The 25,024-nt window shown below is 34.7% G+C and overlaps 2 protein-coding genes across 6 annotated transcripts; one reads left to right on the forward strand and one right to left on the reverse strand.

The window, feature by feature from the left end:
* Window position 1: 1 nt before the first annotated feature.
* LOC102608361 (uncharacterized) lies at window positions 2-8,759 on the reverse strand. Of its 5 annotated transcripts, XM_006485822.4 has the most exons (7): window positions 8,480-8,759; window positions 8,192-8,309; window positions 7,817-8,108; window positions 7,184-7,442; window positions 6,588-7,081; window positions 4,655-5,836; window positions 2-3,165 (listed from the first exon to the last, which is right to left on the reverse strand). In XM_006485822.4, the coding sequence occupies exons 3-7, from the start codon at window positions 8,037-8,039 to the stop codon at window positions 131-133; spliced, it is 5,193 nt and encodes a 1,730-aa protein (XP_006485885.1). In that variant the 5' UTR covers window positions 8,040-8,108; window positions 8,192-8,309; window positions 8,480-8,759; the 3' UTR covers window positions 2-130. The 5 variants fall into 5 exon arrangements, with proteins under 5 accessions (XP_006485885.1, XP_052295926.1, XP_006485884.1 ...); XM_052439966.1 differs by having other exon boundaries at window positions 6,588-7,442; window positions 8,192-8,298; XM_006485821.4 differs by having other exon boundaries at window positions 2-3,162; window positions 6,588-7,442.
* An 8,509-nt stretch (window positions 8,760-17,268) lies between these two features.
* LOC102607377 (serine carboxypeptidase-like 27) lies at window positions 17,269-22,165 on the forward strand. Its single transcript, XM_006485815.4, has 9 exons — window positions 17,269-18,218; window positions 18,379-18,474; window positions 18,628-18,720; window positions 18,822-18,907; window positions 19,032-19,292; window positions 20,805-20,932; window positions 21,015-21,110; window positions 21,564-21,669; window positions 21,799-22,165. Exons 1-9 carry the CDS (start codon window positions 17,855-17,857, stop codon window positions 21,937-21,939), a joined length of 1,371 nt encoding a protein of 456 aa, XP_006485878.1. The 5' UTR covers window positions 17,269-17,854; the 3' UTR covers window positions 21,940-22,165.
* The last annotated feature ends 2,859 nt before the right edge of the window (window positions 22,166-25,024 follow it).

A 25,024-nucleotide genomic window follows, 5' to 3' on the forward strand; every position in this document is an offset into this window, starting at 1 on the left:
GTAACTGAAAACTGTCAACTGCCCTATCATTTTCCATTGAACAATACAAAAACTATTATACAGGACGCGGCAAAAAAAGACTATTTGCCGCTGAGGGCCTCCCTTCCAGGAAGCCCTCCTGAAACTCCTACTACCTGCCTATGTCCCCCTTGCCTCTCCACGACTCCTCTTCTCTGATGATACTTCCACCCTGGCCGCCATACTGCTCGGCTTTAGCATAGTGCATTCTAATTGCTGCCACAGGATCCGAAACACCAGTGCATGATCCACCCCCGACCAGTATGCCTCCTCTCCCCACAACATTCACTCCAACCATCCCCTTACCCTGCTGCTGTATGCTTGAAAGGGCCTCAAACCCATTTCGCCTTTGCATCTCTGCGAATAAAAATTCCTGCCTCTGCTTCATATCTACTGAAAAGGGCTGCACTTTATTACCCTCACGGCTCCGATACACCTGATAATCCACCACTCCATTACTGCTACTTATCTCCCTTGGAGGAACAACTGCTACACCATTCAAATGTCGCTCATTGCTCTTCACAACTGCTGCTTGCAAAGACTGCTGCTCCATTTTGGACGATGAGGCAGGATAACCGCCGAAGGCAGCAGGATACTTGGCCAACAAAATGGCAGAATCAGGCAGAGAAGAAAACCCTGTTTGTATTTTGCTCCCATCCCAAAATCCATAACTTCTCGCAGGACCATTTTCAAGGCCCACATAATTATTACGATCAAATTTCAAGAGAGCTGCACCACCATCTGGAGGGTGATGGGCAGTAAATTTTAAATTTGATGCCTTGCTGCTTTGCTTATGATGATGGCCATTTTCTCCATTGTCATGACTGCTAAAAGCTGACTTCTGAGAAGATGAGGGATGACTAAGAATCTTACCAAATAGCTTAACATCACCATTCTTGCTTGGTTTCTCTGTATCTGAAAAACTACACGAATGAGCTCGTCGACGATCACTTGTTTGTTCTATATTTTCTGCCAGAAATGGAAGCTCTGTAACTGAAGAGTGAGGCATTGAACTATTACACTTCCGAAGATAGCAATCCTGAGCCAAATATGGTTCATCAATATTCCTGTCTGACTTGGAAATGCTTTGAACTTCAGAAAGTTGTCTGCAGTTGATATCCCCATTCATCTCTTTCTTCGTTGAAATTGGTAATGGATAACCATTGAGAATCTGAGGAGATTCAATATGATTCACAATAGAATGCACTGATAGATGCTGTCGATAGTCATCACTAACAACAGATTTATGATCACTCTTATCTTTACTCCTCTGAAGATCAAGTGTTGATGACATCCTGTCTTGGATAAATACTTTTTTACATTGAATGACTGATGAATTCTGTGTGGAAGCAGCAGCAAGGTGAGAATTCCGCTGCGGCAATGAAATGAGAGGAGGTTTATCAACAGAATCCAGCTTTGAAGAAACTGAATGGGAACTTGCATCCACATAAAGGCCAAAAGCACTTCCAGTTGTATTTGAATCTTGCACAATTTCACTTTCGCCACATGCATCCACATTGCAAATTTTATCACGTACATCATTCAAACTATTTTCCAGCAACATTGGTTGATATCTCTCCAAACCATTTCCAAAACCCTCAGTAGAAGCCTCAGCCACCACATCATTTGTCTCTTCTACAGCATTTGAACTTGACGGGCAAGGGTCACTCTCCTCTCCAGCAGATACTGATAGTGCACCCTGTTCTGCTACTTTATCTCTTACAGCTGTTTTAAACAATTCAACTGCATTTTTCTGGTCCAATACTGACTCAGACTGGTTATCCATACCATTCATGTTGTTGCTTTCCAACTCAAAACTCCTACTTTCAGTCCTAAATGCATCATTTTTTACAGGTTTTACAGCCTCGGAATCCTTATCATTTAGAGAAGTTATCCCATTGTCATCTTCAAGCTTGTTCAGGTCAGTTTGCAAGTTCTTGGCTCCTGCAGAACAAGATTCTTCCTGGTTTGAATGTATCACATGGGATGGCAATTCCTCGTCTGTTTTGGAACACAACTTATCACTGCAGTTGACTGAGCTAGACTCTAGAACACATGCATCTTCTGTATCACTCCCACCGCCATTGGCATCATCATTTACAGAAGGTCCGACATTACCTCGTCCAGTATGTATCAAATCCAGCCCAAGGCACTTACGAGCCTTGCTAAAGAAAACCTTGCATTGATCCCTGGATCTTGTTCTAATGCATCGTGCTATCATGGAAAAGTCCTTACCGTAGGACGTGACTGCCTGGATAAAGATAGATTTTTCTTCATCTGTCCAATCAGAGGGATCCATTTCCCCACAACTCTCATCTGAGCATGTATCGTCATCAACATTCTGTGTAACATCTGATGTTGATGGCAGTCTCATGACAGAATCAGCTTTCTGGCGCCTCCAGTCTCGTTGGCCCTCAGCAGGGTCAACAGAACTTGTGATGCAAGAACTCATTGCCTCTGATGACAGCGAACCACATATACCAGCTAAAACATCAGCAGCTGCAGTTTCTCTCTCACCTCCAATAACATCAAAACTGCTTGACCTTTCAATGATGCCATCATCACCCAGTGACGTTCTAGAATCACCTCGGCCACCTGATGAGATTCTACCAGAACTAATCAGCTGACGACCGTCCACTTGAGCTGCAGCAGCTATCTCAGAAGCTTCACCCAGGATATCAAGGGAGGCTGCATTCATCTTTCGATTCCTTTTACCTGATGTCACCAAGTATGTATTAGTTAATGTCTTCCCTTGCTTACTAAAATCATGCTTCTTTTTTAGTTTCTCAAAACAATCAGATTTGTGATTTTTGTAGTAGAACTCAACACAATCTGCTGTTGTCTTGTAGTTAAGGAATGAAGCAATTTTTCTAAAATCCTTCCCAAAGGTTGCCAGCTTATCCACAAAGATTTCTCTTTCTTCCGAAGTCCAGGGATTTATCATGGCTCTTTCCTTTTCAACAGCACAAGGATCTTCAACTAACCCATTACTTGAGATAAACCTTGACGACATCTTCTCCTTCTTGTCCAATATTAATGCTGGCATCTTCAATGAATTCCTGTAAGTCTTGATTTGGGAATCTGATAACAGCTTGCTAGTGAAATTAATTACCTCCGCAGTTTGAACCAGGCTCAAATTTCCTGCTGCTAAAACAGTGAAAAAAAAGTCAAGAAAAAAATGTCAGTACTGGGTTGCTAAGAAAAATAGAGCTAAATTAAAATGTGAGGCCAGAAGAGGTATCATTGGAAAAAGGTCTCTATTTACCATCAAATGTTGATAAGAAAAATATATAATAACTAAAACCCTAAAAGAATTTGGAGCTAATATAAAAACTAACAGAAAATAAGCATCCAAGCAGACAAAATAGCAAAGGGGCCAACCACATGTTTCATCATCTCCAATTGCATACCTGAAAACCTTAACATAATAAAAAAGGCACGTCCTAGTTAGTGGCCAAAGACTTACTTTACCTTTAGATGTGTCTGATACTATGCCTAAATCAGGCAGCAATTAATTGCCCCACCATCATCAGAAGATAACTGTAATCAGAAATTGTGCCAATGATATGCTTACCATACTACGGGTCTGTTTGCAGCAGCTGCGCTGTGCTCCACCCCTTTTATTTTAGGAGCTGTGGCAGTACAGATGCCCCAAACGGATCATACATCTTAGTGAAAACAGCTGTCAAAACACATACCTATATTTCCAATTATCTTAGTATCCTCCTGTTTTTATATTCAAATATCAACCTACTGGCAGTCCTAGTTCTCAGCTAATCTCTATCCCACGAGAGCGGGTTTGCTAAGATAAATCAACTGGTTTCATCCTACTGATATTAGCCCCATTCAGCAATGAAGATCTTATGCACTTAAGACTCACAGGAAGTGCATAATTGCATCTAGATCAAACAATATGCTTCCAAAACAATATTTGAAGCATTTACACCCTCATATGGTTACTTCACAGGAAACACACGACATTCGCTACTCTAAGCGTGCAGAATGCGGGGAAAAAAACTTAAACATTAAATATGAACTAATATTCAAATAAATTAAACAAGTAAGTAACTTTCAAAAGTACAGCTTTGCAAAAATACAATACAACTAACATGCAGCTATCATCAGATCATAAAAATCAATATTAAACTAGCTCATATGTCACCATTTGGCATCCTATCATTTGTTGTCCACAGCAAACTATAAACAGAAAGCAATACATATCTACATGTACGCATATATCAAGGAAGAAAAAAACCATAAGTATAACAGTTAAAGCAATAACTAAAGTTTTCCAACAATTTCTAACATAATGCACATATTAATTCCATAATATAAATACCTTAAATCATATCATAGAAACCCAAAATGGACTAACAAGAAGTAACATCCAAGTAAAATATAAACAACAAAAAATTCAAAATTCACAGCAATGAAAATGCATACTGGTTCTCTGAGCATAATCTTAAAACTTAATTCTTAAACTAATTTAATCTAATGGGACCAGCTCTTATATTCTTCATCAGGTTCAAATAAGAATATTCACTTCTTCCTCAATCTAAAAGACAAATGATATCAAATCTAAAGAGAAAAAAGAGAAACAAGAATAAATATAAATCAAGAAGAAGATTTTTCTTACCAGGAGAAGAAAATCTAGAGCGAATGGAGGAACGATGCTTCTGATATCCAGTATAAGTCGTCCGCAAGCTCAACTCACATTTCTTCTGAGACCTTGCACGGTATTTCCTTATTGACAGCAAGCGCAAATCTTCCCTCCACAGGTGTTGAAAGGCTTTAAACTTAAGGGTCAAAACTCTTTCCTTAAATCTTAACAATTGCTTCTTTTTTGCAAATTTCTCTTTGACCAAGGAATCATTCTGACAGCAGAAGACATTAGCAACTCCTGAAATATCAATGTTACTATGATCTCTCGGCAGTAGCTTTTTCAATACCTCAGAAGCCTCATTTGCCAATTCTTTATTGGCACCCAAAATCATGTCACATAACATATTCTCCCCATCAGCATATGCACTGAAATTACTGGAGATAAGTGCATCATTCTTACTCTCTAGAATCATATCACCATCCCCACATGTGGAGGCACCAGCCACCACTTCCCCAAAGGAGGAACCAGGCATAGTGCATTTTACTTCAGTGTTTGAACTGTGAACTGTGTCCAAAACTCCAAAACTTTCACCATTTTTAAGCATATTGGATGGAGAAACTGGCTTGACAAAAGATGATGGTTCAACAAATTTAGAAGTAGCAGTCCCAGGACTATCTATATCCTCATCCTTACTGTTTCCATGAACTTCTTCCAAGCCATGACCACAATCAGGCATTCTCTCCACAGAAAGATCCCCACAATCAATTTGCAAGGGAGCAGGTCGTATGATTGAATTGGAGACAGTACCTTGTTTGTTAAATGGATTAGCATTATCCTCTACTGACAAAGAAATGGATGTCACAGGACAAGGGGATGTACTTCCTAACACAGATTTCAATGACTTAAGTTCATTCTCAAGTGAATCAATCTCTGTCTCTGTCATCTCCAGCGTCTTCAAAATATCCCCTTTCCACACTAGCAACTTATTCATTGCTGTAGATCGAACAAAACTAGAATCTACCGAACTAGGATCATCATATTGGAGCAATTCAACAAGTGAAGAACCTAAATTACCTATTGAATTGGTATCCAACTTCTCTAAATTAAATAAAAATCCCTCGCGATGATTCTGAGACACAATACTAGGTGAACCACATAAATTACTAACATCATTATCAACAGACACTGCCTTGCCAAATGCTTTCTCCTCCACACCTGCAATGATAGTACAACTAAATTTTTTTAAAATGCTGAAACAGTAGATGAATCATATCCAAAGATAAGAGGTAAGCTGATCGAGGTCTATTATTTATTTATTGAACAGGAATTTACTTTTGGGCTCCTCCACTAAAAAAGTAACTTATCGTACACAGTAACAAACCAAAAAGTAGCTGCAAATAAGTTAATAGTCCTATTGGAGAATACACTTTCAAACAGACAATATAAATAAGAAATTTACAGGCATCTAATTCAATATCAGGAAAATAGCTTATGAAGGCTTGATGTTTCCACCCAAATTAAAGGTAGGAAGATGATTTCACAACTAATTGCCAAGAACAAGAAAAAAAGCAAAAAAGAACAATAGGGATGGACAACAAAAAATTCTAGATTGATAGGAGTGCATAAAATTGCCAGGCCAAGGAGAAAGGAAATTATAAGTGTGTTTATTAACACATTGCAGGCATAAGCCACTTATCACCAAAGAAAATAGTAGAACTTAGTTCAAGATATAGCTAAATTTTCTCATAATTCTCGTGATTCACCAAACAGTAGCTGTAAAAAGTCCTTTGCATCAGTTTGAGAGGAAGAGGGGCAAGATGATATTACATTAAGTTTTAAGCTGAAATCAAATGGTAAGAATTCAATAATAACTACTAACAAAATGTTAAAGTTCTGAGTTTTTCCAGCAAAAACAGCATCTACAAAATCCTAACTAAAGAATATGCGAATAATTTCAGCTACATACCAGGTGAGGAACTGCAAGCAACAGAGGAAGGAGTTGCCGGCGAAGCACAATCCGAAAAACCCATTACTCGAGGACTCTTCTCAGCCAAGTTTGAAGATAGAGACTGCAAAGGCTCAGCATTACTGGAGAAATTAAACACACCATCTTTGTTCCCACTCACATCAGGAACTTCAACTTTCTTTTTCTCATACTTTGCCAGTCCCTCACCCCATCCAAGGCGTGGTTTCTTCCTAGAAGTAGTCTCCTCAAACAGTACACCAGATGTCGCATAAGTTGCAGCATCCCCTGAAGGAGACTGGATTGAAGTGGCATTTTTCACCTGAAAGTCGGTCTTCCCTTCACTGGAATCTACGCCACCCATGCTCTTTGAGCTACTCGAATGGCTTAATCCTGAACCTCGTGAAGACAGACTTCCTGAACGGGTCCATTTAATTTTTTTCCAGTCCAGTGAATTCTCGCTCTCACATCTCTGGCCTGTGGCCAACCCATTGACACTGCCAATTTTATTATCATGCTGGTCTTTCAATTGAAGATGATCCCATGTAACAAAGTCAGACTGAGGATGAGAGGGATAAGTTAGCATATCATCAACTGACCTCTGATTACAATTCACTTCATGCAGTCTGCCAGGGGTGGTGGCATACCCGTTGCTCGTATCCCATGCATAGCCTTTGCAATCGCTCTGACAAAAAGAACTTCTATTTTCCCTGCTATTCCTTCCATATTTTCCATCTCCACGTGAAACAGATATCCTGGTGCTCTCATCTTCTGGCATCTTGTCACTGGATCGATAAGGAGCATAACCATGACCAGATTCTTCAGCAAAAATGTGACAACCTCCCTGCTTACCATGACCTTCATAAAATATTTAAACAAAAAAGGAAAACCACAAAAAAATTAAGATACACAAAGTATATACTCTCCCAAGGAACCAAGAAAAATAAATAAGAGTTGTTAAATCCAGTCCACCCCTAAAAAACCCTCTCAACACACAGAAACCCTCCAGATCTGGCAAAAATTTGTGAGGATAATATAAAAACCTCAACTCCCAATAAAATAAAAAGAAACCCATCACATAAAGCATAACAATTTAGTCTAAGTCAGAATATCAAAAAGTCTATCAGACAACAGAAAATTAGAAAACTCAAGGATCTGCAGCTCCAATATAACTAACTAACTAACAAAACTAGTAACAATAATAATATGCAATTGAAAATACTAAAACGCACCTGGGGGTCTGCGAAAATCGGCGGATCCAAAGCGAGGATACTCGCGGCCGTGATGAGAGTAGTCTCTCCATCTGTGCAAGGATCCACCTCCTCCGTTGCCCCCGCCGCCTAGCAAAGACTCAGACGACGACCTATCGGTTTGGTGGTGACTACTATTATTGTTGTGGTGCTTCCTCTCTTTGAAGAAGTCCTTCCGATCCGAAGGCAGTGGTTCTGGCGGCATGTAATTGAAGTTCCACCTAATCGCATCGGCAGAACAAGCCAACCCCTCCGCTATTCGCGTAACCAAACACTGCAAAATATCAAATACAAATAAAAAAATCTCTCTATAAAGCCAGCCTTTTTTATCTCTTTCACCGGTAGCCAAAAACGCACCGCTCAACAAATAACCCAGATAATCTAGAGTTTCCAAAAGCTGATACACGGCTGGATCGACCAAGAACCTGAGAGGGCAGCCACGATGAAACTGTAATCCCACCGGACTGCACCAAATCTAAGGTTTTAAAACCCAAAAAAAGGAGACAAAAAAAAACCTAATTAGGCCGAAAAAGGAAAAGAAAAACAAGATCGAAGGAGAAGAAACGGGCGCCGCTAAGAAAATGTAAGCCCGTAACAGTGAATCTAATATGGTCCTGAGAGAGAGGAGAAGGCAAAATAACAAACCTGATTTAACGCCGCAGAGGCGCAGCGGCTGACGTCTAGGGTTTGAAAATTTGAAAAGCGTCCAGGTATTATGGTGATGAAGGTCTTCTACGGCTTCTGTGAAGCTCCTCCGGGACTTATGTTCTGTTCTCTGACGAATGATGCTGATTTTCTCGCGGATTTTCTCGGGAAATTTTTGTTTTTTTTTTTTCCCTCTCTATTGGGCGTTTGGGAGAAAAGAAAGCGAAAACGTTAGCCGATAAGGGACAAAGAGCGCCTTGAGAGGGAGAGAGAAAAAAAAAAGAGAAAGAAAATATGTGAGAAAGGGTGTGCGCGGGGGATCCATTAAACCATATTACAATGTCCTCTCGCGTCCGGCCCATTAAAAATTTAAAATATTTTTTATTCAATTTATTTATTTATTTCTCTTTTTTTAAAAAACTTATTTTAATTCCCCGTATCGGCCACCCCGGTTTGCTTATTTTATGATTTCAGAAATACCCTTGGGTTAGGTGAGTTATTACAGGCGGGTGGAGTATTTTTTCTAATTGACGGATTTAGCCCTGTGAATCTTGTGAATGTCATGGCTTGCCTGTCGAGCTCGGATGGCATTGGCTTTTTCGAATTTGAAGATTTTAATAATTTTTTGTTCAATCGTTACCAAAAAAGGAGAATTATTTTGAAATGGGAAGTTGTGAGCGATAAATTAGGGTTCCCAAAAGCATACTTGATACTAGCTGGTATTTTAAATACACGGTTCAAATGTTTTTGAGCGTCTGTAAATATTACATTAGTTATAAATTAGCCATTTTTAAAATCTTCTACTCGTATAAGACACTGACAACAACTAAATATAAATTCATTTAAAGTATTAACTGTTTTTTTATATTCACTAAATACATAATAAATCCTAAAATCTTACTTTCGTAACATTAGACGTCTGCTTCTCAATAACAACTATGTTTTCATGTTTATAACTCATAACGAGTTCGACTCAATAATCAATGAAAATAAACCATCTCACAAGTAAGCCGGATACCAAACCTTAAGGATTACACCTCAGCTACATCAACCATAAATCATTTTCTAGATGAGTCAACAATTAAATAAAAATAATAATTTTGTTAAAGGAACATTAACCTTCTCATATTCTTCAATTTATATCTCTGTGGAGGATGATTAGCCCTTCTTTACACCCACGTTACATGGAGTTTCAAAAGCTTAATTGAAAATGTTATTTGGTTTATAAAATTAAAATGATTATGATTTTCGTTGTGTCAATAAATCTTATGATTAAGATAAAATAAATAAATTGACAAAAATACATAGTGATAATGAAAATTCTTGTTGTTCTTTTTCTTTTGTAATTAAATGCACCGCTCTCAAACATGGTTAAAAAGTTATTATTGAAATTTGTATGCAAATTGTAAGGTGCAACATCTTATCTCAAATATGAAATAACCTTTATATTAGTTTTGGGGGAGGGAAAAAAAATCATATTGAAAGGAAAATAAATTTGGACAACACAACATTATCCACTTGAGATTGTGTGGCATAACATGATACATATGTCAGGAAGGGACGGTTCGTTGCTACGTCTAGTCTTTGAATAGCAATTTGTGTTAAAATGTTCTACAATTCGTGAAAAGTGAAACAATAATGATGAACTTGCAACTCATGGGCCAGAACATTTATTGAGTTGGCATTGGGAATCATTTTTTCAGAACCCTTGTTTATTATGTCAATTCTAAATTCCAAAATTAGAAAAAGAAAAACACAATATATGGGTTTTTTTAAAATTCCAAAATTAGAAAAAGAAAAACACAATATATGGGTTTTTTTTAAAAAAAAAACCATAATACAATCTATCAATATTTCAATAAAAAAATATACTAATAGTCTAAATTTGTGCGATAACTTATACAGTCCATGGTTTACCAAAATTAACTTAAAATTTTGCATCTAATACAGGCGAGATCTGTCTCACGCTTATAAACATTTGTCGTGGACATGAATGCCTTAAAAAAGTAATTTTAGCACCGGATGAACTATACTAGTGAGATAATGAAAAAACAATCTTGAAAATACACGTATTTGAAATTTATTCATCTAACTTCTCCAAAAAAAACTTTTTTTTTTTTAAATAAGAAACTATTATTAACAAATCATAAAGTCTCAAAGATTACAAGTTAAATAGAATAGATAATTTTCTATTCATACAAACGAATTTGAACATTACAAAGTAAATTTCACTAAAACATCTACTATGTGATTATAAATCCTTGAGACATGAGAAATTCGAAAATCTGATTTTGGTATAAGCAAGTGTCGAATGTCAATTATAAGTTGAAACAACTCAGTATGAGTAGAAACTTGACCAAAAACTAACTTCACAACACATAATGTATCTCATTGAACCAACAACGGAAGCTAAACCGATTTCATAGCAAGTCGTAAGCCAAATTGGAAGGCCTCAACCTCACCAAAATCAGTATCATCCATATAGCTGGATATATGAACTTTTGACACTATAACTTTACCCTTAACACATCATTAAGGGTTTTAGGGTTTAGTGTTTAAGGTTTAGGGAACGACCGCATCGATGTTGATGTGGCCGCCGAATTCCTAGAATTTAATTACTTAAGTGGTTAGAATGATTCGATAAAAATAAATTTAGATCTCAGTTGATATTAAAATGTTGGGGTTTGAGATCCATAACTATTGTCAAATTAAAGTAATAAATATTACATTATACTTATAGTCAATTGTGACAAATAATAAGATGTGTTGCCAAAATCAAGCTACAAAATTTTTACTAAATATTGTGATATAACAATTGAAGCATAGGAATATGTTATAAAAAAAGTATTTTCATTCGATAAAGCTCATCACAGAAGCATGCGAAATGTTTCTGATGTTTGTTTCTAATGCAAACATCATTTGAAAGTAGTATGTTTATTATTTATTGAAATATATAATACTTTTTTTTAGAAGTATAATTTTACGTATGTTAATGTGAATCTTAAAAATAAGTGTCATTGTTTTTGATATTACAAAATCGCTAACGTTTGCCAACAAACTGATAATGCTGTCAATATGTGATTTTTTTTTTTAATTTTAACATCAATAAAATCGTCTAACCAAAATTATTATATGTATTAATCTAATTATTAATTCATAAATAATAATTTTGTTATTCGGTAAACGTGCGAATATGGTGATACACTTGTTTCATACAATGCAAGTCATGTTGATTCCTTTAATAGAAACAAAATCTCAAAAGATCTAAATCCAGTAATTAAGGCACAAAATTAGGTAAGCAATTACACCATTTAACTAAAAAGGGTAAATTTTTTTGCATATTATCACAAATTATAATCATATTCAGCTGTAGTCATTAAGAGGATTTGTTCAAATTTAACCATAACTAGTATGAAGAGGTAAAATGAAGCTTTTTAGAGTGTTTGCAAAAGCATTTTCAATTAAAAATAATAACGTTTTTTAAACGTATAATTTTTTCTTAAGTAATAGCAGTTGTAAACATAATTTATATTTTCAAAAAATTGTTCAAACATTTGATTTACTAAAAAATTGATGCGACGGTATCAAAGAACTCTTATTACTAATCTCTTGTTATTTTTTATTTTCAAAATCACTATTTTATATGTGTATTTATTGTAAAATTTATATTGTATAAATAATATCAATAAAATGAACACAATTTTTATATTTAAGAATATTTGTAAAAGCATAATCTTTTTATGAATACATATGAAGGACACATTCTAATGTTTTATATTTTTCCAAAATGTTTGAAGCGTTTTTTTAATGTTAATGTGTATTTTTTTTAAATAGAACTTTAGTAAAGTTTAAAATATTTCTCTATAAAAAAAAGTTTAAAATATTTCAAATTCTCCCTCATTTTTTTTTTTATAAAATGTATTTTATTTTATGTCCAAAAAATAGTGCCAAAAATTTTATAAAGGAAGCTGAGAGATTTTATTGCAGGAAAAGAATAGATGCCAGTTGTAAAAATAGAGAGAAATAAAGGCAGTGGGTCCCTTGTTTGTAACTTCGGGGAAGAATAATGGGCAATTGGGTCAATATACAGACCTCCCTTGGATATTTTTGTTCAGTTCAGCCCGCACCAAGACGGAGTCAAACCCACGAAACGACAAAGGCGATCCACGTTAGCCGCGGCACGTGCGGACGCACATGTACGATCTCTCTCTCTCTTGCGTACATGTGGGCTTGAGGAGTAACTGAAAGCACACGTGCCAACGCAAGCAACACCCCCTCTTTTAATTCGATCAAACTTGCGTCACGCGTGTAAAGAGCGCGTGAGACGCAGTTAGGGCTGACGTGGCGAATCTATCTTCGGCATCATCTGTTTTCGTCGGCAGCTTTGTTTGGGATTCCTTCCAGGACCTTCCTTCTATTATTATTTTTTATTTGTTTTAAAAAAGAGATAATCACATTTATGATATTTTGGTACGAGTAAATTCCAGATTACCCCTCCATGATTGATGTAATAACAATAATATTAACATTATTGTTAACATTTTAAGATTTTACAGATGTTTGGGCCGCTGAGAGCGAGAGCAATTTTTGACATAAATTGAAAATTATATGTACAACTTGAATAGCATAAATTGTTTCCTTGAATGAAGAAAAAAGGTGATTGCTTGGGCATCAAACAATTTGAAAAGCAACCGGGAGAATCAAAGGTGAGAACAAAAATGAAATAAAATTACATATTTGATATTTGATAGCCACTCAAGCATTTGATCGAGTGTTAAACAAATAATTTGGTAAGAGAATTGGCTCGAGTATCCACTAAGTAACTCAATTTAATTTCTAAAGTCCGTGGGTAGATTTATATATATTTTTGCATACATTGAGTTCAACATATCTTTAGATAAAATTATATAGTGTATAAATTTAAGGTTCTAATAAATTTTAGATTGCAAATGTATGCAGATGCAGTCCAAAGCATTTCGAACCCTAACATTATTGTATGACCTCAAAAAAATTTACCAATTTAACCAATTAATATGATTAAATTTTAATTAATTCAAATGGAGTTATAATTGGTTAATTTTAAATTGTAGTTATTCTAACAATTTTGGCAGTTACCGTATATATTGTAAAATACAACCAAGACCCTAGCAAATACTAATTGCACACTCAACCAGTAGCGATTTGCAAAACTTAATATAAAAATTGAATGTGGGCTTCTCCAATGCCAAAGAAGTCAAAGTTAATTGCTTTAGCTTTTTAAAAAGAGAAATTTAATAATAATGGAACAATAAAATATTTCAAACATCTTTGAAGAAAAGGGTTCATGCTTCATGTGAGAGAACTCCATTATAATATGTGCGGCTCCCTGCTTTCAGCCGTTGATTGGTAACTACTTCTTAAGTCAACTCCATCAAAATAAATCTTTTATCCGCTTAAGCTAAGATTGTCACTAAAAGCGACGGCTGGTTGGAGAAATATATTTTTGGTGGGTGTATTGTTTAAGCAAGTTAGGCAGTATGGTGGAAATAAACGCTCTACTTTTGACTTTTAAATCAAACTTCTCTAGTGATGTGCTCAATCTCAACTTCAAAAGATTTAAAACAAAAAAACAAAAATTAAGATTTTTGGGTGTTATTATATTTTATTTTCTTGTAGTGTCTAAGAGTAAGAGATCCTGCTGATTAAACCCACTCCTACTAATGTATATTGTGGGTGGATGTAGTGTATTTTAATTTTGGAGAATAAATTTAACCTAAAAAATAAAACAATCAATTACTTGTGGTAATCTATACGAAAGGGAGTTCAAGTAAAGATAAAAAGATGACTAATTCGAAAAAATAACTTGGAAAAAAAAGGAAAAATCTTATCTCGACTCAATTGATTTTTGAGTTACAAAAATAGACCTAATCTTGACTCAAACAAGATGAACGATTTTTTAATCCTCTAATTTCAAATCTATCTTGTGCCTTCGCGAGAGAAATTTTTATTCTTAATGTCTAAAGATAACTCCATTCATTAGGGGTCCAAATATCGGATCATCTAATACAAGACTAATTAATAATTTTCAACAAATTTTTATTGTAAATATTAATAAATTTGCAATGCAATAACGTTTTTAACTCTTTCTCGTGTAATATTTAAAAAATAAAAAAACAGGTATGAAATAGAATCGCATTGCTTAAAACAAAAAGAAGGCATCACAATTCACTAAAGAAAACAACACAATAAGCGCCAAAGTATGATGAAAGAAACACATGGAAAGCAGTGTAGAGGAAAGAACAAGCAAAATCACGTGGTGTCGGAATTTACTGCTTCACCATCATATGACTTGTAGTCAAATTGGGTTTCGTATGAGAAGTTGGGCTCACATGATATGAATGTAGATTGGGCTTCATTCAAAGCCATATATGGCCCAAAAAATGACTTGCTGGCCCAAAAAAGCAAGCCCATTAAGCGCAAACCCTAGCATTTGCATGCAATGGTTGCAACTCAATGAAATCAATAACAACACAACCGCAAACACTTCCTACTAATAAGCGTGCAATCATTTTTCAACTAATCTCTTCAAGTCCTATCACTTTGTACATACTTATAGTATATTCAATTACTAAATATTAAGTAAAAATATAATTGATGTGTCAAATAGGTAGCCAATTATTACCAAATATTTAAATTACTTGGCTTCCAAATTAAGTATACTGTATATATATATTTTGTTAACATATATACTGAAAATACCCATTGAATGGAATGCACTTGTGAAATAAGCACGAGAAAGAAGAAGAAGAAGAAGAAGAAAGACAATGAAAGCATGAAGGATGGACGTGGACATGAAAATGAGCGTGGGATGATGTTTTGGCCCCTACCAAAGCCATCATTTCAATCATTGCTTTGATGTAAGTTATGAACATGGTAGGTCCTTGTAAACCTTGTTTTTTAGTTGCTACTTGTTGAGTGTCTTGAGAGTAAAATGCAATCCTCGATTAATGGCAAATGCTATGGTCCTTAATTGAACCTTGATCTTATTGCTACAACTTCAAAATTGTTGTCAATGGTCCCATAAATATCTATTAATCATTAGTGGTTAAGTAAAAATTAAATATGAACACCATCAAATGATCATAATTTATTATTAATTTTTTGATAATTTATTAGTATTCGGATAATAAGATATATTACTTTGAAGTATCGTGATTTATTGATTCACTGATATATTACAATCAGAACTCTATTAATACTTACATAATATTAAAGGATATTTATTTTATCCTAAATTATAGGGAGACAATTATACCCCTAATTAATTTTATTGGGAGGGAAAGTTCTCGCCATTGATGGGACTCTTAACTTGTGCACTCAAAGCCAATGGGCTTGTTACAAACACTAATTAATGTTGAGAAAACCGTCAAAAGAATACTTAGACATCAATGTTGCCACTTGCCATCACTGAAGACCTTGACTTTTTGCCGGTGCAGGTTACTGATTTTTTTCCCACAGGAGGGACCATACGGGAGCCCGCTTTTATATGTGGGCCTCGATAGTGGTCCAAGTCCAACTATGTAATCATGGAATAGAAAGCAGAAGAGAAAATAATGAAAGTGAAAAAAAATAAATAATGGATAGCGGTCCAAGTCCGTTATTATTTTTTGTTTGTTCTATTGTCTTATATAGATAATTATAAATATGATGTAATTTTTCAATAAGAATAAGTTAATAAATAAGAAACATATACACTTCAATACAATATATTTTGTCATATAGCATATTAAAATCAATTCTCTTAGTTTGTCATTTACCATATGAAAGAAAGAGAACTCTTAGAGGACTCATGTATATAGTCCTTCTTTAGTTCGTGCGTGTATGTGTGTGCGTGCATGTGTATATGTGTGCGCGTGTGTGTGTTGCACGTGCGCGTGCGTGCGTTAGTGCAAGAAATCAAGAATAAAATACATGTTGGAAAAACGTTACAAAATTGTAACTTTCTTTTAATGTTTTACTAGAGAGAATAGAATAAAAATAGTGATTAATACAACCTAAAAAGTTTGGTGAAATTAAACGTCTAACTCAATGTCTGTGGTGATTTATCTCGATTTATTAAAGTTGAACATCAACCTAAAATTTTGAAAATGAAAAATAAGTAAATGAATAAACTCTCATATTCACAAGAAACTTGAACTCTCAACTTAAAAAATATGATAAAGACTGTTCTTGATAATCAAAATTGAACTTCAAATTGAAAAATGAAAAAATAAATATGAACAGTAATAGAGTTATAAATGATTGTACAAATTTATTTTATATAAATTGATATGATATAAATTTATTGATCAAATAAAAATAAAAAATATATAGATCAAGAGATATTAAATAATAAAAATAAATCACATAAATCGAGATATATTTATATTGCATTCTTAAGTAGGCCCAAACTCTGAAAAATGATACAACTAGTTGCCCGATGAACCCATTCAAAGAATTGTTGTCACAATTCGATCATTTAATTCTCTTATGGTGGTAGTTGAATAATCAATGGGCCTCATTATCCCGACATCAGTGGGTAGTTATAACAAAACATTAGTAAACATGCATACTGATGATGGCTAGGCTGTCCTATAAAATTGTACATTTTTGCAGATTTGATATTTTTTTTTATTCTTTAAAATGGTTCTTTAATTAATTAAATAATTCTTATCCCTAACCAGTAACCAGGTCATTAGTAATTATTATTCAATATTCAGGCGTTGGCAGTATAAATATCTCTTGTGCTTTTAGAATTATATCACATTCTGCAAAAGCCTCTGCAAAACCACATGTGCGCCTGCAAGGCTGCTGCCTGTTTGGTCAAATGCCAATGAGCAATCACAAGAAAGAGAATATAAAGAAGATTCGAAAAGACATTTATTTAATAGATAAATAATTGGTGATCAAACGCCAGAAACAAATTGAATTGAAGACTTGCACGTCAATTATTCAATCTTTTCACATCTCACCAGTCACCACAACCATCACATTTGATGAATAAAATGCCAAATCTATCTTTGACGTAAATGTCACCTATCTCTCTCTCACACACACACACACTGCTTAGTTAAATTCTTTGACAACCCAGATAGGTTGGGATCTGGGTTTTTGATTTTAGTTTGACTTTTGTACTTCTTTTTTGTGTTTCAGTTTCTTGTTTGAGGACTTCGTAGTTAAGTTCCTTAAGAGCTCAGAACTGTTTTGTGTTCTGCTAGTGTTTGATCGACACCTGTACTTTAAGGATTCGTGTTTCAAGATTCTGTTGACATATTTCTTTGCAAAATCCAGATACGTTTAAAGATTCGTGTGCTTCTGGGTTTTGCTTCTTTTTGTTTTATCTTAATTGTTCACTTAATGGGACATTCACAATTTCTTGTTCTTGGCTTTTTGTACCTTGTATTATGTTCATGTTTCTCCTATTCTTTAGCTGATCAAGATAAAGACAAAATCACTGTGTTACCAGGGCAACCGACAAATGTTGATTTTAATCAGTACTCAGGTTATGTAAGCGTAAACCAACAAGCTGGGAGGGCATTGTTTTATTGGTTAATTGAGTCACCAGCGAGTCGTAAACCTGAGTCAAGGCCACTCATTTTGTGGCTCAATGGAGGTCCTGGTTGCTCTTCTGTTGCCTATGGAGCAGCTGAAGAGATTGGGCCTTTTCGCATTAGGCCTGATGGGAAGACTCTTTACTTGAATCCCTATTCTTGGAACAAGCGTATGTCAATATCTCAAGCCACATTCTTTTGATTCAGTTACCATTTTAGTATTATTCTAGTCATTGGTTACAAAAATTTTAGTATATTAATACTGTTTGTACGTAAATTAAATATAAGATAAATTGTCTTTGATTGTCAATTTTTTTTTTTTTTTGGCAGTGGCAAATTTGCTGTTTCTTGAATCTCCAGCTGGAGTTGGTTTTTCATATACAAATACCACATCTGATTTGTACACTGCAGGCGATGGGAGAACAGGTAATTTGTTGGGGGCGGTAGTTGTTGTTAATGTATATTTCCACTAGTGAAAGTATAGTGGTGGGATGCGTAAATTTTGTTGTTTCAGCTTAGAATTTGGTTGGTTTTGACATCTTTAGATGCTTTTGGGATCTGGGTGTTGTAAATTTGTAGCTGAAGATGCATACACATTTCTCGTCAATTGGTTTGAAAGGTTTCCACAGTACAAGCACACAGATTTCTACATTGCTGGAGAAAGTTATGCAGGTTCTAAGTTACTTTTCATCTACAGTTTTAAGACTACTATTGTAGTTGTTAAGATTTAACTGGAAATGATGAATGACTGTTGTTTCAAAAATCTGTTTCAGGTCACTATGTTCCCCAGTTGTCTCAAATTGTTTATGAGAGAAACAAGGGAATAGCTAACCCAGAGATTAATTTTAAAGGATTTATGGTGAGAAAATGAGATTTATTGTTCTTGGAAATTTTAGAATAAACTAGTTGTAATATGCCACAATAGCAATTAACCATTATCATATCGGTAATTCCATTTTCTTTTTTTCTTCTCTTTCTATTAGGTGGGAAATGCTGTCACTGATGATTACCACGATTATGTTGGCACTTTTGAATATTGGTGGACTCATGGTTTGATATCTGATTCCACCTATCGAAGTCTTAGAATTGCCTGTGAGTCTGGGTCTTCTGAGCACCCTTCTCTAGATTGCATGAAAGCTTTGAAAAGTGCGGAGATGGAGCAGGGAAATATCGATCCTTATAGCATTTTCACGAGGCCTTGCAATGGTACTGCATCACTAAGGCGCAACTTAAGGGGTCATTATGTAAGCCCTCATCTTTCTTTCCTTTTACCATAGTCATGATTGTGGGCTTTTTCATGAAATTTATAATGTTTCCATCTATTGTTGCTTCTTATTTCAAAAGTTTTTTGAATCTCGAAACCATCTTGGATATTTTCAGAAGTTAGGATGTGTCTCATAATGAAAGTTGAATTCAAATTGGATGATAGTTTGTCTGCAACAATAGAAGTGCTCGTCAGAGTGAAAGAGCGTAGGTTGTCTTTCTGTAAATCTTCAGAGTGATAGGAGATCTGTAACTGTTGCATGTAAGCAGGTTGGCACTGTGTAGATGCAATATCAAGAAATGATACTTTGATTTGTTTCAATAGAGAAACTACCAAAGTAAGACACAGCTACTGGTCATTTAGATGGTGCTTGGTATTAATTTATGGCATCTACGATAATTGAGGCAGTTGTTGAGCATCTAACTTAAAGCTGTTAAGGTCCCCAAGTGCTACTCTGTCATCAATGATGTTGGGGTAAGAAATGAATCTTGGGTCTATTTCCCTGCTCTCACACCTGTATGAGTCTTTTCTTGTCATCCTTTGTTCCCTCAGTATGCTTGTGGCCCACCAACTTTTTTAGTAAAAGAGGCTGCTATGCATCATTTTAGTTGAGTAATGTTTCTTTTCAACAGCAGCATCATTATGTGCCTGTTGTTAAAGTTGTTGTATTCAATTCAAAGAAACAGGAAAAGAGAAGCATACCTATCCACATGTTCATGGGCTTGGTGTCCTTGTAAGGGTGACTGGGGACATTGAGATTATGGCATATATGAGGTCATGCAGTTTTGATCGTGTTGTTTTGATCTGTTATTTGAATGCTGACTTTTTAGAAATTTCTTGAGATTTCACAATATCTATATTTCAACAATTGATAAAATTGTTGAAATAATACTCATTGATTTCTAATTAACATGTAGTGCATGTCTACACTACAGCTGCTGTCAATCACAGGGCCTCCTATTTTCTGTTGAAAACCTCAAAAGTTTGGTTGCACTTCCAAGAATTTTATTATTGATCCTTAAACTTTTGTGTATTGTACATAATGTATCATAAGTTGGGGGTCACTAACGAAAAACTTTGGGGTATAACTGATATCTTGGGGTTTTAATGGACAGTGGGGTGGCTGTAACTGACAGCGGCTGTACTGTAGTCATTCTCATTATTATGTCATGCCTTTTCTCTACCCAAAAATTTGTTTCTTTGCCTTCACCTGTTATTGCAGCCTTTTCTTTTGTTGCATTTGACAAGAGAAAATGCATTAGGAAGAGAGAAAAGGGCAGGGAATATGTTAAATGAAGTACATTTCAAACTGATTCTTGATTAACTTGAATGATTGCTAAATTCTTTATTACATGAGATATCTGAGATTGAATTTTCTTAGCATTGAAACATATGGGCTAATTCCTTCTTGGTTTCATGTTGCTGTGCCAATTTCATTTTCTTAAGAAGTTAAATTTAACTTTCATACGCTTGCTCTTTCTCTCAAACAAAGCCATGGATGTCTAGAGCATACGATCCTTGCACTGAGAGGTATTCTGAAGTGTACTTTAATCATCCTGAAGTTCAGAAGGCACTGCATGCAAATGTGACATGGATTTCTTATCCATGGAGAACATGCAGGTATTTTTTCGGTTATTCATTTCAAAGTAATATTTCAACATTCCCAATAACAGCAATTTTGAGTGAGTTTCTTTCCTCACAGTGAAATTGTTGGAGATAACTGGACTGATTCTCCACTCTCCATGCTTCCTATTTATAAAGAGCTCATTGCTGCTGGTCTCAAGATATGGGTATTCAGGCAAGTTATCTGCCTTCTCTTTGTCCCTTCTGCCCCTCGAGTCCTTGCTGAGTTCATGAAACTTTTTCACTCAAAATTCTTGTGCAGTAATAGTAGTAGTGAGCAAGAAATCATTTTTCTGGCTATTCTAGTTGAAGCATCAGTAATTTACCATGCATAGAATGAGCAAGGATTTTTGGCTTACAAACAGTGCACCTTTTCCTTTCCCTGCTTACTTTCTTTTAAATTTATGATTTCCTGTTTTTAAAAAGCAAAATATAGACAGAGTTTTGCCAAACCATGGTGTAAACTTCTTAGGATATTCTGCTAATTACAGAAACATTGTTCAAATGCATGCCATAATTTCACTTCACCTAGATATTCTCAACTCAATACTCTTTGAATTTGCCGTCATTAAGACATTTGTGCTGTGCATTTTCCTCTTACATAGCTCTGATTGAACTTTTTTTCCAGTGGTGATACTGACGCAGTGGTTCCTGTTACTGCTACTCGATACTCCATTGATGCCTTGAAGCTACCAACTGTCATCAACTGGTACCCATGGTATGACAACAGAAAGGTAAGTGGTTGGTTTACAGATGTATTATTTACAGCCTATATGCCATTTTATTTTGGATTATGTGATTGGGGGCTTTGTGCCAGTTCCGCAAATATCTTTTTGTCATAAGGTTTCTTCATCTGTATATAGGTTGGTGGCTGGAGCCAAGTTTACAAAGGGTTGACGTTTGTGACAGTTACAGGAGCAGGACACGAGGTTCCGCTTCATCGCCCTCGACAAGCATTTATTCTTTTCAGATCGTTTTTGGAGAACAAGCCCATGCCGAGCTAAACGTATTCGATTCCATTCATTATCTCTGACGAATAAAACATAATTAAGATAATAGGATTGTTCACATGTAGGAGCAGCAGAAAGACAGAAGAAGAGAAGCATTCCGGTTGAGTGCCTCCCCAATCTTGCCTCAAGTGGCACCATTTCTGAACTCATAATTATTTTCTAGATATTAAGTTGTAAGAATTTGGAAATTTATATATATAATCTGTTCTTTATCCAATAATTGAAATTGCATGACTAGCCAATATTGATATTAATCATATTTGTTTATCAAATCTGTTCTTCGTAGATTTGTTAAACATTTGAATGTAATTATTTCATTTTGACTGAATTACCGCTGGACTTTAATATCCACAAACTGTTTTTTTTTTTTTTTCTCTCTCTTTTTGAGTTAGAAAGAACTGAAAAAATGGAAAAGGATTTTTTGGGGATTAAAGTAATTTTTGGCATAAAAGAGCTTTGAAAATAAAATTACAGGGGTGCTTATGGTCACACTCATATTTTAAAAATTTGGGTGGGACTAATTCAACCAACTAAAATACTCCTTGAACCAATTTTATTCTTTAAACTCATCATTAAAATTTGAAAATTATAATTTTACTCATCATATCCACAAAAATGCCAAATATGTCCTCTGCAAGTCAAAGTTTATTCTATTGTAATTGCTAAACAAACCATTAAACATCATTATTCATTAACCTATCCACTGGTTGAGTTTAAATTGAGATTAATGAAAACATAAAAATAAGGTTTAATCTAAATCAATTGAAGAAAATTTAAGCTATGTAGCTTTTTGGCCAAAAAAATATTTTCAGCTTATTATCATTTTTTATAGGTAGTTTATTATCTCTGAAAACAAAATATTGGGTCTTGCTAAGTTACATAATGTATCTTACAATAAACCCAAATATAATTATCCATGACCTCACATTTATTTCACATAATATCATTCTCTTGTATTAGACAACTACTTTTGGGTTGTTATAAGTTACATAAGATGTAACTTAGCTCCTACCCAAAATATTTAGGACTCAATTAATTATATAAACATAAAATCTAAATAGATGTAACAGAAAAGTTAAACAAATAAAATTAAAATGATGAAAAAATATTTTTCTCTCTCTAGCCCTCATTTTTAGAGCAGTCTTTATAGTTTTATAGAAATAGCAAAACTAAAATTAGAATTGAAATCATATTTTTAAACTATAACTTAGGTTACACATAATAAAAATCCACTATTAAAAATCCCATTTCCGAGACATTTGTAAAAGATATGTATTAGAGAAGCCCATTGGATTATTGGTTTAGAGGATGAGAAGTCTATTGGATTTTGGGTTCAAAGGATGACGATGGATGACAGACGAAAGATAGTTTAGAGATGAGTATAAAGAGTAAATTATTATTTTTTAATTGTAAAATCTTGTCCTTAATAGTAAATATATTAATTAACATTATGATAATAAATATTTTTTAAAAAAAGATGAGCTCATAGAATATTTTAGTAGGTTCAAATAAATCCATCCAAAATTTTTTCTTCAATAACGAAAGGAAATTTCTACAATCTCTTTGGGTGTGAGGAAATTCTCACAAAACTGGAATGCAAAATTTGCATTATAACGAAAATAATATCAATCGACAACCATCACATTTTATATAATCTAAATTTTTTATATTATTAATAGAATAATTATATAGCACCAGTTAATAAATTAAATGACATGTTAGTATAATTATATTATTTTTCTCTACATAAAAAGTAACCAAACCCCTTTAATTTCTAAAAGTTGTTAGAAAAGAAAACATTATATTTATTTATAGTGTGTTTAATTGTGGGATTAGAAATTTGGATTCCAGAATGAGAATAATTAATAATATTTAATTGTTAAAATAAAAGTGGAAATGCAAATAAAAGATGTGGGGCTCTCATATTTTTGAAATTAAGAAATAGGAACTTGATTCCTATGGGAGATTAGGAATTAAATTATTATTCCTTACGGGCTCGTTCGGTACCCTTTTCTAAGTAGTGTTTTCATTTTCCTTTTCATAATACACACATAAAACATATTCGGTGGATTAATTTCAAAAAACCGATTACAAAACAAAAAATCTGGATTTAGTATTATAACTAGTAAATTGAAAACATGTTAAACATGTTCTCCAAATACTACAATCTAAACCTAAAAATGAATTAAAATATAAAAGAACATCGTGACATTCCCTCTCTTTTTTTTTATTTATTACATGAGACTATTGCTCAGATTACAACTCATATTATATGAGACTATAACTGATATTTATAAATCAGACTATTACTGGGACCAACTTACATCAATGCTAATGGAGCTCTGCCCAGATTTTAACCCTCACAAATATTCGAGGGATGTCTACTCCTCACTCATGGGTAAAGGAGGAGACTACCTTCACTCAACTAATTGAGGAAAGAAATACCCCCACAATACTTTTGGGGGGGGTTCGAACTGCTACCCACCAAGTTGGAGGGTAGCAACCCTGGCCACTCGGGCTGAGCCGAGTGGTTTGACCCTCCTCCTCCTTGTCTCTTCATTATTGCTCTCTCTTCCCCCGCAGCTTTCTCGATCCAGTTGCAGCAAATCTGCACTTTCTCCCTCCCCTTATCTTCCTCCAACATCTTTCTCTCTCCTTATTTCTTCTGATCCACTCTCTCTTGGTTTCTCTTGGTGTGCCAGCTGTTGTCGCTACTTTGTCTCAGACACTGTCGAAGCTCTATCTCTGCCGTAGCAGCTGCTGCTCTGACTCCGCCCAGCTGCTGCTGCTCCGTCTCTGCCCAGCTGCTGCTGTTCCATCTTTGCTCTCCCGGATTTGTCACTTGCCCAGTCGTTGTTGCTCTCTCGATCTGTCACTTGCCGATATTTGTTTTGTTTAAGTAAATTTTTGAGAATTTATTTGAGTGATTTTAATTGTTTTTAATAGGATGATATTGTAGATTAATAGCATGTACTGAAACTAGAGTATTGTAGATTAATCATATTTTATGCACTTATTCTTTCGCTGCTATAGTATTTCTTTTCACTCTTGAATGATGAATATTGAGGGTTATACTTGT

The sequence above is a fragment of the Citrus sinensis genome, chromosome 4 (genome assembly GCF_022201045.2).
Source record: "Citrus sinensis cultivar Valencia sweet orange chromosome 4, DVS_A1.0, whole genome shotgun sequence".
NCBI lineage: Eukaryota > Viridiplantae > Streptophyta > Magnoliopsida > Sapindales > Rutaceae > Citrus > Citrus sinensis.